The sequence below is a fragment of the Aquarana catesbeiana genome, linkage group LG05 (assembly GCF_042186555.1).
Source record: "Aquarana catesbeiana isolate 2022-GZ linkage group LG05, ASM4218655v1, whole genome shotgun sequence".
NCBI classification, from domain to species: Eukaryota; Metazoa; Chordata; class Amphibia; order Anura; family Ranidae; genus Aquarana; species Aquarana catesbeiana.
In genome coordinates, this window is record NC_133328.1 from 248,276,184 (window position 1) to 248,288,426 (window position 12,243).

Consider the following 12,243-nt stretch of genomic DNA (forward strand, 5'->3'; position numbering starts at 1 on the left):
CCCCTGTCCTTGTTGAAGAAAAGCATCCCCACATCATGATGCTACCACCACCATGTTTCACGGATGGTGTGTTCAGGGTGATGTGCAGTGTTTGTTTTTCGCCACACATAGCGTTTTGCTTTTTGGCCAAAAAGTAAAATTTTGGTCTCATCTTACCAGAGCTCCTTCTTCCACGTTTCCTGTGTCCCCCACATGGCTTCTCGCAAACTGCAAACAGGACTTTTTATGGCTTTTTTTCAACAATGGCTTTCTTCTTGCCACACTTCCGTAAAGGCCAGGTTTGTGGAGTGCACTACTAATAGTTGTCCTGTTAACAGATTCTTCCACCTGAGCTGTGGATCTCTGCAGCTCCTCTAAAGTTACCATGGGCCTCTTGGCTGTTTCTCTAATGCTTTTTTTGCCCAGCCTGTCGGTTTAGGTGGACAGTCTTGTCTTGGTAGGGGTTTTTATAATCTAACCCTGCTTTAAACTTCTCCACAACTTTATCCCTGACTGGTCTGGTGTGTTCCTTGGCCTTCATGATGCTGTTTATTCACGAAGGTTCTCTAACAAGCCTCTGAGGGCTTCATAGAACTGCTGTATTTATACTGAGATTAAATTACACACAGGTGGACTCTATTTACTAATTGGGTGACTTCTGAAGGCAATTGGTTCCACTTGATTTTAGTTAGGGGTATCAGAATAAAGAGAGCTTAATACAAATGCATGCCACACTTTTCAGATACTTATTTGTAAAAAAAACATTTGAAAACCATTTATAATTTTCCTTCTACGTCACAATTATGTGCCACTTTATTGTTGGTCTATCACATAAAAGCCCAATAAAATACATTTGTTTTTGGTTGTAACATAACAAAATGTGGAAAATTTCAACGGGTATGAATACTTTTTCAAGGCACTGGTGTGTGTGTGTATATATATATATATATATATATATATATATATATATGTGTGCAGCAGCTACGTGACCATACTGCAGTGCTCACAAGGGATGAGCTTGTGTTTGTTCTGAACCTGATGGCCATGAAAGAGGTGGGAATTAATTTCACATCATTGACCTAATATGGTAACATTAGGTCACTGATGTTATAAGCATCTCTGCCCCTATGTTAATCTCAGCTGTTGGGTGAGGATCCCCCCCCCCACCACCACAGCTCATTGGCCCGTGTTTGGGCCTGAACCTAGTTCAAAACAAATGCAAACACCTCTCTAGTGCTCACTATAGGCACTAACCACAGCAAACTTAGGCAGGCCATACAAGGTTCGAATCTCTGCTGGTTGAACAGGAACTGGCTGAGATTCAAAGCAGGAAGACTGAATGAACCAAATTGATCGATTAATCAACTTGGTTACAACCAACATGCTGGGTTTTACTCCGTTGGGAGAAGACAGTTGCCCAGCAGAAGGGATTCCCGCATCAACACGGTCTGTGTTGATGGGAGAATCAAGCAAATTTCTTTCCTGCAACAGGTGGTAGCAGGAAACTCATTTTTGCTCCGTTTATGGCTGGCCTAAAGCACTTTAGAAAGAACACAAGTGGTAGTACATAGCTCTAGGTTGAAAAAGTGGTATGGCCATGGTAAACCCAGATTACTACTTAATAAATTACCTCCTTTATTTATGTGGGATCTATATCAGATGAAAGAGATTTGCAATAGGTAGACAGGTAGCCCCACACACTTTTTCTGTTTCTTACCATATCTGTCTGTGACCTTTGAAAAAAAAAAATACACATTTTATGTAAGAAATCAGATTGCAAACTACATGAAACCCTATATATACCCATCCTAAAGAGAGTCTCGCACAAACTTACATTTATTTGAGAATTATTAAAACAACACACATAACTATTAATTTCCCATATTCCAAAATAAATTGTTAAAACCAAGAAATCATTAATGCTTAAAAGGTAATACTTTGTCACTTTGTGTGTACATAATTGGTAATTGACATACAGGTAATTTTTCTCTTTTGGTTTTCTACACCTGCTTACTGTACATCAGTTTAAAAATGGGAATGCAGATTTTGAGAATTCCTTGTTAATAATGTATTAAACTCTTTTTTTTTTTTGCATTTACAGCTGGTATTCTTGGTTGATTAACAGCTTTGTCAATGGTAAGTTATTTTACGTACTTGCTTCACATGTTAAAACTGTTTTTAGGTTTGTCCATTAAGGGCCACAGGAATCCGGAATTGTTCGATAAAATAGGATTTTTGTATTCAACGTAAAGTCCATTGCAGGACACAGGAAGTCTTTATCCTTTGTGTTATACTGACACGTACAGAAAGCTTGGACTCTGGCAACAAAAAAAGAAAATTATAGGCCAGACAAGGATAACCCTTCCTACTACAGCTGGCCTCAGTTTTTGTCCTAGAGAATGGACATCTTTTCTTAAGCTTTGCCATCTTAAACTATTTTTTGGGAGCAATTTGTTTTTGTTTTTTTTGGGGTTTTTTTTTTTCCATCGATCAAGATTCTGGCTTTTGGACTATCACAGCCAGACCCTCCTGGCCTGGACATTGTGGAGATAGCCTGAAAGTGACTTTCGGGCACTGGATTCTGTGTGGGGCACTTTCCAAACTCCAATTTGGTAAGGTAGCTGTGGAGTGTCTTCCAGGTCCAGACCTGCTGGCATTGCCTTGCCGTCTCTGAAGACTTAAGCACCAGGAGCTACCTCATTTTCGTAGGTCGCCAGTTAAAAATAAGGAAATGTGCCTAAAAAAGGAAACCAGTGCAGCCACCACATCTAAGAATTAGTACGCTGCGATATAGTAATACTTTGCTTTTGGTTTTAAACACTGCTTTAAAAAAAGATATGAATACAAATGCTGTGATTTGATTTCTTGTTTATTAAACTTATGAACCAGGTGGCTGTTATTTTCAATTTCATCTGTGACAGTTTGCTGAAAACATCTCTTCTCATTTTCCACGTGTCTCATTTTGGTACATATGCCTAGGGCACTTTGACTAAAATGATGGACTGCGGAACCCTTGTGTGGGAAAAAAAAAAGAAGTTTGCTCTACTTGGCCTTTGAGGGACAGCATCTCTCCGAGGACCGGCTTTTGAAAATATCATCAAGGATGTTACTGGTAGCAAGAGCAACCATCTTCCTTAGCAGACGAAGCCTAAGAAACTGACTCTGAAATCTTCTCCCTCTCTGTATTATAAGAAACACCCCCATTCATTTTTCCACTACCTCAACCACCTTATTTAGACCCCCAAACTTGGCTCCCATATAATTGCAAAGTCTGGCACTCCTTCTACCAAATAGTCAGACAAACCTCTAGCTGTATAGAGGTACATCCCAACATTTCATAGGGAGGGGAGCTTTGTTGACCTTTGTGCATACTTGGACAGCTTGCTTATCTGACCTCTCCTTCTTTTCACACCTCTAACCTAGCTCGATCTCCACATAAAGCGGCAGATCTCTATCAAGCCCGCCCAGGTTTTCATGGATCCTAGCCTTAGTTCCTGTGGTAGAACAGTTTCAGGGTTACTGCTTCATCCTTTTTACTTTTCCTAAACCCAAAGGAGGCATTCACCTCATCTCTGAAAGCAAGGTTCTGAATTTCTTCATTCAGGTCCTGAAATTCACTAGATCTGCCATTTTCTGACCTCTGTGGACATCAGTGTTACTTACCTACTTGTTTCCATCTTTCCAGGGCAAGAGTGATTCCTATGCTTTGTTTGCAGCCCCAGCACTACCAGTTTTTGGGGCTGCCCTTTGGTCTTTCATCTGTACCTCAAGTATTGACTAAGGTGCTGGATCCAGTGTTTGCCATGCTACACTCTCATGACATCCCCATTGGGGGATACATAGATGACTTCCTGTTGAGGGAACAGTCAGTTAGGGCTCTGACATACTGCATGTTTTTCACTATCCAGACTTTACGGTAGTTCAGGTTTAGGTGGATCTTGAACCTTCAGAACTGTCACTGGGACCAACTCATCGCTTGGAGTATCTGGGTTTAGTCCTGGAATATCTCAGGCCAGAGTGTTCCTTCCACAGAAGAGACTTCAAAGTCTCTGGTATCAGATTTTAAAAACTCCACTCCAGAGCTATATTACTTTCCATTATTGCATGAGAGCTCTGATACTTATGGTAGCATAAGCAATACTACATTCTGTCATCTTGGGACAAGTTAATCTGGTTTCTGGACAGATTTGTTTGGTTGATGCCGAGGACCGAGTTGTTCCTGGCTTGGTGGCTCAGAAATCTGAAATAGAGAGAGTCCTCAATTTCGGTGTTTAGAAGATCCTCATGATGTACACCAGTCTGTCAGTGTCTTATCGACCTCTAAGTGGCAGTATAGGCTGAAGTTGAAAGACTTCCAGTGTCCCTCAATGGACTCCATGTAAAATAATTTTACAGGGAGTATTAAAATCTTATTTTATTTAATGATTCATGTGTCATACGTTATCAAGTAAGTATTCCCGTGCTGTATCAAAGAGAAAAACTACAACTAAATAACTGCTGCAAAGCAGTGAGAGGTCATACCATAACCACAAGGAAAATTAACAATGAAACATAGTGCTGCACTGTTGGAGTGATAATATACTGTAAATAATATGTGGTAAATTACCTAATATATCCACAGGTACAATGGATAATGACTAATAATCATGTGCCACACATATACCATATATAGATGAATGAATAATGAGGTAATGTTCTGTAATTGTACACAATTAGTAAACAACGAAAAAATGAGAAACAAAAATGACAAAATCCTCTGAAAAGCGATTCCTCTGAAGAGTGATTAGCAATCTTCAGAAAAGTACTAGATAATAAAGTAAAACATAGTGCTGCCCTGTTGTGGTGTTAATATACTGTGAATTATATGTGGTAAATTACCTAATATATCCACATGTGCAATGGACAATAACTAATAATGAATATGCGCCACACATATACCATATATAGATGAATTAATAATGAGTTAATGTTCTATACTTGTAAACAATTAGTAAATAGTGAAAAAAATGATAAAGTCCTCTGAAAAGCGATTCACAGTCCTCTGAAAAGTGATTCGCAAACTTCCAAAAAAGTATTTGATAATAAAGTGCTCCGTAAAGTAAACAAAAGATAAGATAGTGACTTCTTTTCTTCTGTGCAAACACCATATAAAGTGTAGTATGCTTTTCTTTACTGGTGACACACTTCCGTGTTGTGCACTGTGATGGATGGCCTCTTACCTCAAGGCTGTGGGATAACAGCATGTGTGTTTTAATCACAGATGGTTCTTGGTAGTGGTCGAAGCTCCTATGCTTGTATATTTCAAGTCTTGGAAATATACAGAGGACTGTGAATCACTTTTCAGATGACTTTGTCATTTTTTTCACTTTTTCGCTGTTTACTAATTGTTTAGAAGTATAGCACATTAACTCATTACTCATTCATCTATATATGGTATATGTGTGCCACATATTGATTTGTCATCAGTCATTGTCCATTGCACATGTGGATATATAAGGTAATTTACCACATATTATTCACAGCATATTATCACTCCAACAGCGCAGCACTATGTTTCACTTTATTATCTAGTAATTTTTTTGAAGATTGCAAATCACTTTTCAGAGGACTGTGAATCAATTTTCAGAGGACTTTGTCATTTTTATTTTTTTCACTGTATACTAATTGTTTAGAAGTATAGCACATTAACTCATTATTCATTCGTCTATATATGGTATATGTGTGCCACATATTGATGTATTATTAGTCATTGTCCATGTGGATATATTAGGTATGTTACCACATAATATTCACAGTATATTAACACTCCGACAGCGCAGCACTATGTTTCATTGTTAATGTGTCATATGTGCTTTCCCAAGGTCTAGTTGCGCAAACTAGAGCCTGAACAACAGAGGACATTAATCTTTTTAACCGCTTCAGCCCCGGAAGATTTTATCCCCTTCCTGACCAGAGCACTTTTTGCGATTCGGCACTGCATCACTTTAACTGACAATTGCGCGGTCGTGCGACGCTGTACCCAAACAAAATTGACGTCTTTTTTTTCCCCACAAATAGAGCTTTCTTTTTGTGGTATTTGATCACCTCTGCGTTTTTTATTGTTTGCGCTATAAACAAAAAAAGAGTGACAATTTTGAAAAAACACTTTTTGCTATAATAAATATCCCCCAAAAATATAAAAAAATATTTTTTTTCCTTAGTTTAGGCCGATATGTATTCTTCTACATATTTTTGGTAAAAAAAATCGCAATAAGCGTATATTGATTGGTTTGCGCAAAAGTTATAGCTTCTACAAAATAGGGGATAGTTTTATGGCATTTTTATTATTATTTTTTTTACTAGTAATGGCGGCGATCTGCGATTTTTATCGGGACTGCGACATTATGTCGGACACGGGACAATTTTGACACATTTTTGGAACCATTACATCATCCAGATTACATTCGGGACTGTATGGAAACAGGCAGGTAACTCTCAGATATTCAAATACATAAAATTACTAAACTGGTCCATACCTCCTTGTTACAAACTGCTTTGGAGCTCTCTAACATGTACCCTAATTCATTTATTAATTGTTGGAGGAGTTGCAGCCCCAAGGGTACATACTTGCACTTATAGTAGGACTGTTTTAGGTGCTGTACAAGGGTCTAACTTAAAAAATGACACTTCAGCAGGTTACCAATTTATCTTTTAGTAGTACTACTGTTTCACACATCGTACAGTTTCATTGGATTGGACAAAATGTCGATCAGCTAAATGCTGTCAAATCCAGGGCACCCATGATAGCAAAGAGGTTGACTAAGGTAAGCCTAATAACAGAAGAAGAGGAATGAAGACATATGGAAGATTCTACAGAATATAGGCTTTAGAAAAGTAATTAAAGCTCTAATGTAAACCACAAATAAAAATTCAACTTGGTGTATGTGATATCCTTTTCATCAGCAGAATTTGGTAGTTAATTTTGGGATAAATATTGGGGCACATGCAAAAGTTACGTAAACAGTACTCTACCAATGCTAAAAGGTGCAGAACTGCAACATCTCCAAAATGAAGAAGGCGGCTAAGGAACCCATCCCTACATACCTGTCAAATGCAGATGTGCAAGTGAGTCTGTGCAGCCAGTGCATCTCCATCGACTAACACAGGGTGCCTGCATGCAGTTCCAGGCTTTTCTGAAAACATAAACAACTGGCTCTTTTTTTTTTTTTTTAATTCTTTTATTTAAAGGTCAAGGATATTTACAAAACCACTTGCAAAGCAATAACAAGGTACAAAATAAGACCAAGGCACATCTCAGCATAATTAGTATACAATAACTACTAAGTCAACTGGTAATCACTTAAAGCAGCCTTCAAAAATTCCACTCGCCTGCTCACATTTTGCGAGTGGATTTTGAGGGCTGGCGATTGGGGGCTGCCTGGGAGCAGGGGGGGGCGAGCACTGCCGGCAGCTTGGATGGTATGGGAGCCATTCTCCCAGAGATCATAGAGGAAGAGAGAGGAGAGCCACCGCCTGGTTGATTAGAGCGCGGGGAACATAACAGCTTTCATTTCAATAGCTGTGTGTTCCCTGCTGCGTGCTGTCATATACAGCCCCTCCCCCTTGTCCGGGGAACTTTGATAGACAGATCACCCGTCCCAGGATTGGACAGGTGATCTGTCTATCAAAGTGCTCAGACAAGGGGGAGGGGCTGTATATGACGGCGCGCGGCGGGGAACACACAGCTATTGAAATGAAAGCTGTTATGTTCCCCGCGCTCTAATCAACCAGGCGGTGGCTCTCCTCTCTCTTCCCCTGCACAGGTAGGCTGCACGGGGACACAGTCTGCACTGGGGGGGGGGTACAGTCTGCACTGGGGGGGTACGGTCTGCCCTTGGGGGGACACAGGCTGCACTAGGGGGGGGGGACACAGGCTGCACTAGGGGGGGTGGACTCAGGCTCCACTAAGGGGGGTGGACTCAGGCTCCACTAAGGGGGGTGGACTCAGGCTGCACTGGGGGGGGGGTGGACTCAGGCTGCACTAGGGGGGGGTGGACTCAGGCTGCACTAGGGGGGGGTGGACTCAGGCTGCACTAGGGGGGGTGGACTCAGGCTGCACTAGGGGGGGGGTGGACTCAGGCTGCACTAGGGGGGGGGGTGGACTCAGGCTGCACTAGGGGGGGGGTGGACTCAGGCTGCACTAGGGGGGGGTGGACTCAGGCTGCACTAGGGGGGGGGTGGTGGACTCAGGCTGCACGGGGGGGTGGTGGTGGACTCAGGCTGCACGGGGGGGTGGTGGACTCAGGCTGCACAGGGGGGTGGTGGACTCAGGCTGCACGGAGGGGTGGTGGACTCAGGCTGCACGGGGGGGTGGTGGACTCAGGCTGCACGGGGGGGGGGTGGACTCAGGCTGCACGGGGGGGGTGGTGGACTCAGGCTGCACGGGGGGGTGGTGGACTCAGGCTGCACGGGGGGGTGGTGGACTCAGGCTGCACGGGGGGGTGGTGGACTCAGGCTGCACGGGGGGGTGGTGGACTCAGGCTGCACGGGGGGGGTGGACTCAGGCTGCACGGGGGGGTGGTGGACTCAGGCTGCACGGGGGGGGGGGGGGTGGACTCAGGCTGCACGGGGGGGTGGTGGACTCAGGCTGCACGGGGGGGGTGGACTCAGGCTGCACGGGGGGGGGGTGGACTCAGGCTGCACGGGGGGGGTGGACTCAGGCTGCACGGGGGGGTGGTGGACTCAGGCTGCACGGGGGGGGGGGGGTGGACTCAGGCTGCACGGGGGGGTGGTGGACTCAGGCTGCACGGGGGGGGGGGGTGGACTCAGGCTGCACGGGGGGGGGTGGACTCAGGCTGCACGGGGGGGTGGACTCAGGCTGCACGGGGGGGGTGGACTCAGGCTGCACGGGGGGGGTGGACTCAGGCTGCACGGGGGGGGTGGACTCAGGCTGCACGGGGGGGGTGGACTCAGGCTGCACGGGGGGGTGGACTCAGGCTGCACGGGGGGGTGGACTCAGGCTGCACGGGGGGGTGGACTCAGGCTGCACGGGGGGGTGGACTCAGGCTGCACTTGGGGGGGGGCACGCAGGCTGCACTTGGGGGGGGGCACGCAGGCTGCACTTGGGGGGGGGCACGCAGGCTGCACTGGGGAGGGGCACGCAGGCTGCACTGGGGAGGGGCACGCAGGCTGCACTGGGGGGGGCGCGCAGGCTGCACTGGGGGGGGGCACGCAGGCTGCACTGGGGGGGGGCACGCAGGCTGCACTGGGGGGGGGGGCACGCAGGCTGCACTGGGGGGGGGCACGCAGGCTGCACTGGGGGACACGGGTAGGCTGCGTTGGTGGGCACGGATAAAGTTGCTGTTAATATTTATTTTTATAACTTAATTCTGCATAAAACATTTAAGTGTAATTTCATGAGATAATTTATGAGGGCGTGATTAGGGGCAGGGTAGGGGTTGGGCGGGGCAACTGGTGGCAAGTAACCTTTTAGGCCTGGCTAGTAGCTCAGGACTTGAAATTTTGAGCCCTGACTTAAAGGATACACATTCGACTTGGAAGCACAGTATATAAATCTGGATGATCAACCGCGGTTTTTGGCAAATTCCCTGAAAATTTTTGTGTTCTTTAAGATGGCAAGGAGAGCGAGAACGGCCATAACGACTGAACCCGTCAAGAAGAAAGTACAGAAAGAGCTTAAGGGAGATGGGAAAACGGGAAGGATAAAGAGAGAAGAAGAAAAAAGTGTGTGTGGGGGGGGGGTGTGACGGGTAAGAAAGCCCCTGACCAGATCTCTCCACAGGATGCTCCATTAGCTGTGAAGCCAGCAGCGTCTGCTCCCTATAGAAAAAATAGGTAGTCCAGATCTTTCAATATTTGTCTTCTTGCTCCTTCGTAGTCATGGTAGGATTCTTCATAACTTGAATGTCTGCGATTCTCATCTTACAATGAGAAACTGTAGGGGCACTCGTACTTTTCCACAAGGCCGGAATACAGGCCCTGGCTGCTGTAAGCAAATGTCTCAAAGAGTTCTTAAATTTCTTGATAGTCATAGGGGTGTAATTTAATAGGTAGGCTGCCGGGATCCTACTGAGATTACAAGGAATATTTGTTCCCAGATATCGTATATGTGAATCCGTCCATTTAAATTTAAATGATTGACTCAGTTGCTGGGTCGTGGCAGGTGGTTCCACAGTCATAGCTTCTGACTTACTGTAATTAATTTTGTAATTGCACAGTTAGCCATATCTACGAAGTTCTGCAAGAAGGGAAGGTAGCGAGACAGAGGGGGATGTAATGAAAAATATTAAATCGTCTGCGTAGGCAGCTACTTTATGTTTGCATGACTTGGTTGTAATACCTTTTTAAAGTGGTTGTATGCCCGCTAAAAAAAAGAAAAAAAAACCCTGCAAGACAAAGGCATAATGAGCTAGTATGCACCGCATATTAGCTCATTATGAAATACTTACCTTAGAAGGAAGTGCCCGCATCGCCTCCTGGTCACTGCTGAGGGAGCACACGTTCCCTCTGCGTTTCTTCCGGGTTTGTGGCTCCGGCGCTGTGAGTGGCCAGAGCCGCGATGACTTCACTTCTGCGCATGTGCACAGGAGTCCTCTTTCCAGCAAGAAGCTCTGATTTTCCGCCAGCTGCGCCGCTGGAGTCAGCGGCTGTGTGCAAGGTGAATATCTCCTAAACCGTACAGGTTTAGGAGATATTCATTTTACCTACAGGTAAACCTTATTATAGGCTTACCTTTAGGTAAAAATGTGAAAGCAGGGTATACAACCACTTTAATGTCTAGATGAGCTCTGATAGTTGTCTAGAAGGGCTCTAGGGTCAATATAAAGATCAGAGATGAAAGTGAGCAGCCCTGATGCATCTCATTACTTATATGATAGGCGTCTGAAAAACAAATGGCTCTTCATGCTCTTCATGGCTCTTCATGTTGTATGGGCCTTTGTGCCATGTAAATGAGCCTTTAGAAAAACGTATATTTATATGCACTATATTTATGATAACTTCTGTAGAATGTGGAGCATTGTTGTATCTATGATTTCTTGTATTTAAAGTGATTTTATTGTTTAGAGTTTTTATGTTTAAAGCAGTATTAGACCGAGAACAAAAATGTAATACAGTGGAACCTCGGATTGCGAGTAACTCAGTTTAGGAGCATTTCGCAATACGAGCTATTTTTTGTTTTAAATCCTGACTCGCTTTGTAAGTGTTGTCTCACAAGACGAGCAGGATTCAAGCCTCTGGGGTGCGCAGTACCACATTTGGGCAGAGGTGCAGGGGCACCGGGGCACTCGGAGATGCTCGGGGGCATTTGGAAACACTCCGTTCCCGAGCGTCTTCGAGTGGTCTCCGAGCGTTTCCGAGTGTCTCCGGCGCCCCCGCACCTCTGACCACATGCGGTACTGCCTAGACAAACAGTGGCTGTGGAATGGATTATCTGAGTTTCCATTATTTCCTATGGGGAAACTCGCTTTGATGTACGAGTGCTTTGGATTACAAGCATTTTTCTGGAACTAATTATGCTCCTAATCCAAGGTAATTCTGTATTTCTTATCGTACATCACGGGGCACAGAGCCGTAGTACTTACTATGTGCGTTTAATAGCCCACCTTCAGGTGCTGGACACTGGCACGCCCTAAATTAAAAAGTGCCCTCACTATATCACCTCTCCCACTGGTGGGAATACCTCAGTTTTTTCGCCAGTGTCTAAGGTGTTGGTCACGAGTGAAGAAGATGTGCTGTGCTGTGCTGTGCTGAGCTCCACTGGAGCAATCCTTGGGGCTAGCCATGCTGACCGGATCCATTCAAAGTGTCTTTTTTGGCCGAATTGAATGGTACCTGGGCCTCGTATCCGAAGAAACGAGGTTTTGCCTGTGAATGCTTCTCTTTTAGAGAGCTGGACCCTGAGATCCAGTACTTTTTGGTAGTAAGGCCATGAAGTTTTATTGGCAGGGTGCTGTTGCAGGTCCAGGATAGTGGGTTTCCTCTAGGATCCAGCTCCTTAAGGTTTAATGGAACCCACCATGAAGGGTGAAGATTGGGTCTGTTGGTTTACCACAGAAAACCCTGCGTCAGGAAAGCTAAGTGGAGTTTTCTAAGAAATTAGCACTTGCGTAACGCATGCTTCTCAGGATGCGATCCAGCAAGCAGAAAGTTCTTCCTCCGAACGGCATCGAGACCTCCGGTAAGCCTGGGGGGGGGGGGGGGGGGGGGGTCTTCTCCCCCCAGACGCCCCATGTGCAGTCTGTTTTCTCCCCCTTTTCTCGGGGG

At 45.0% G+C, this 12,243-nt stretch overlaps 1 protein-coding gene across 1 annotated transcript in view; it reads left to right on the forward strand.

Annotated features, from left to right (window-relative positions):
• CLPTM1L (CLPTM1 like) overlaps window positions 1–12,243 on the forward strand; it is a 232,071-nt gene that overhangs the window by 194,447 nt on the left and 25,381 nt on the right. Inside the window, exon 14 of the mRNA XM_073630688.1 lies at window positions 2,081–2,115. Coding sequence (XP_073486789.1) covers window positions 2,081–2,115 — 35 coding nt within the window. The remainder of the gene's footprint in view (window positions 1–2,080; window positions 2,116–12,243) is intronic.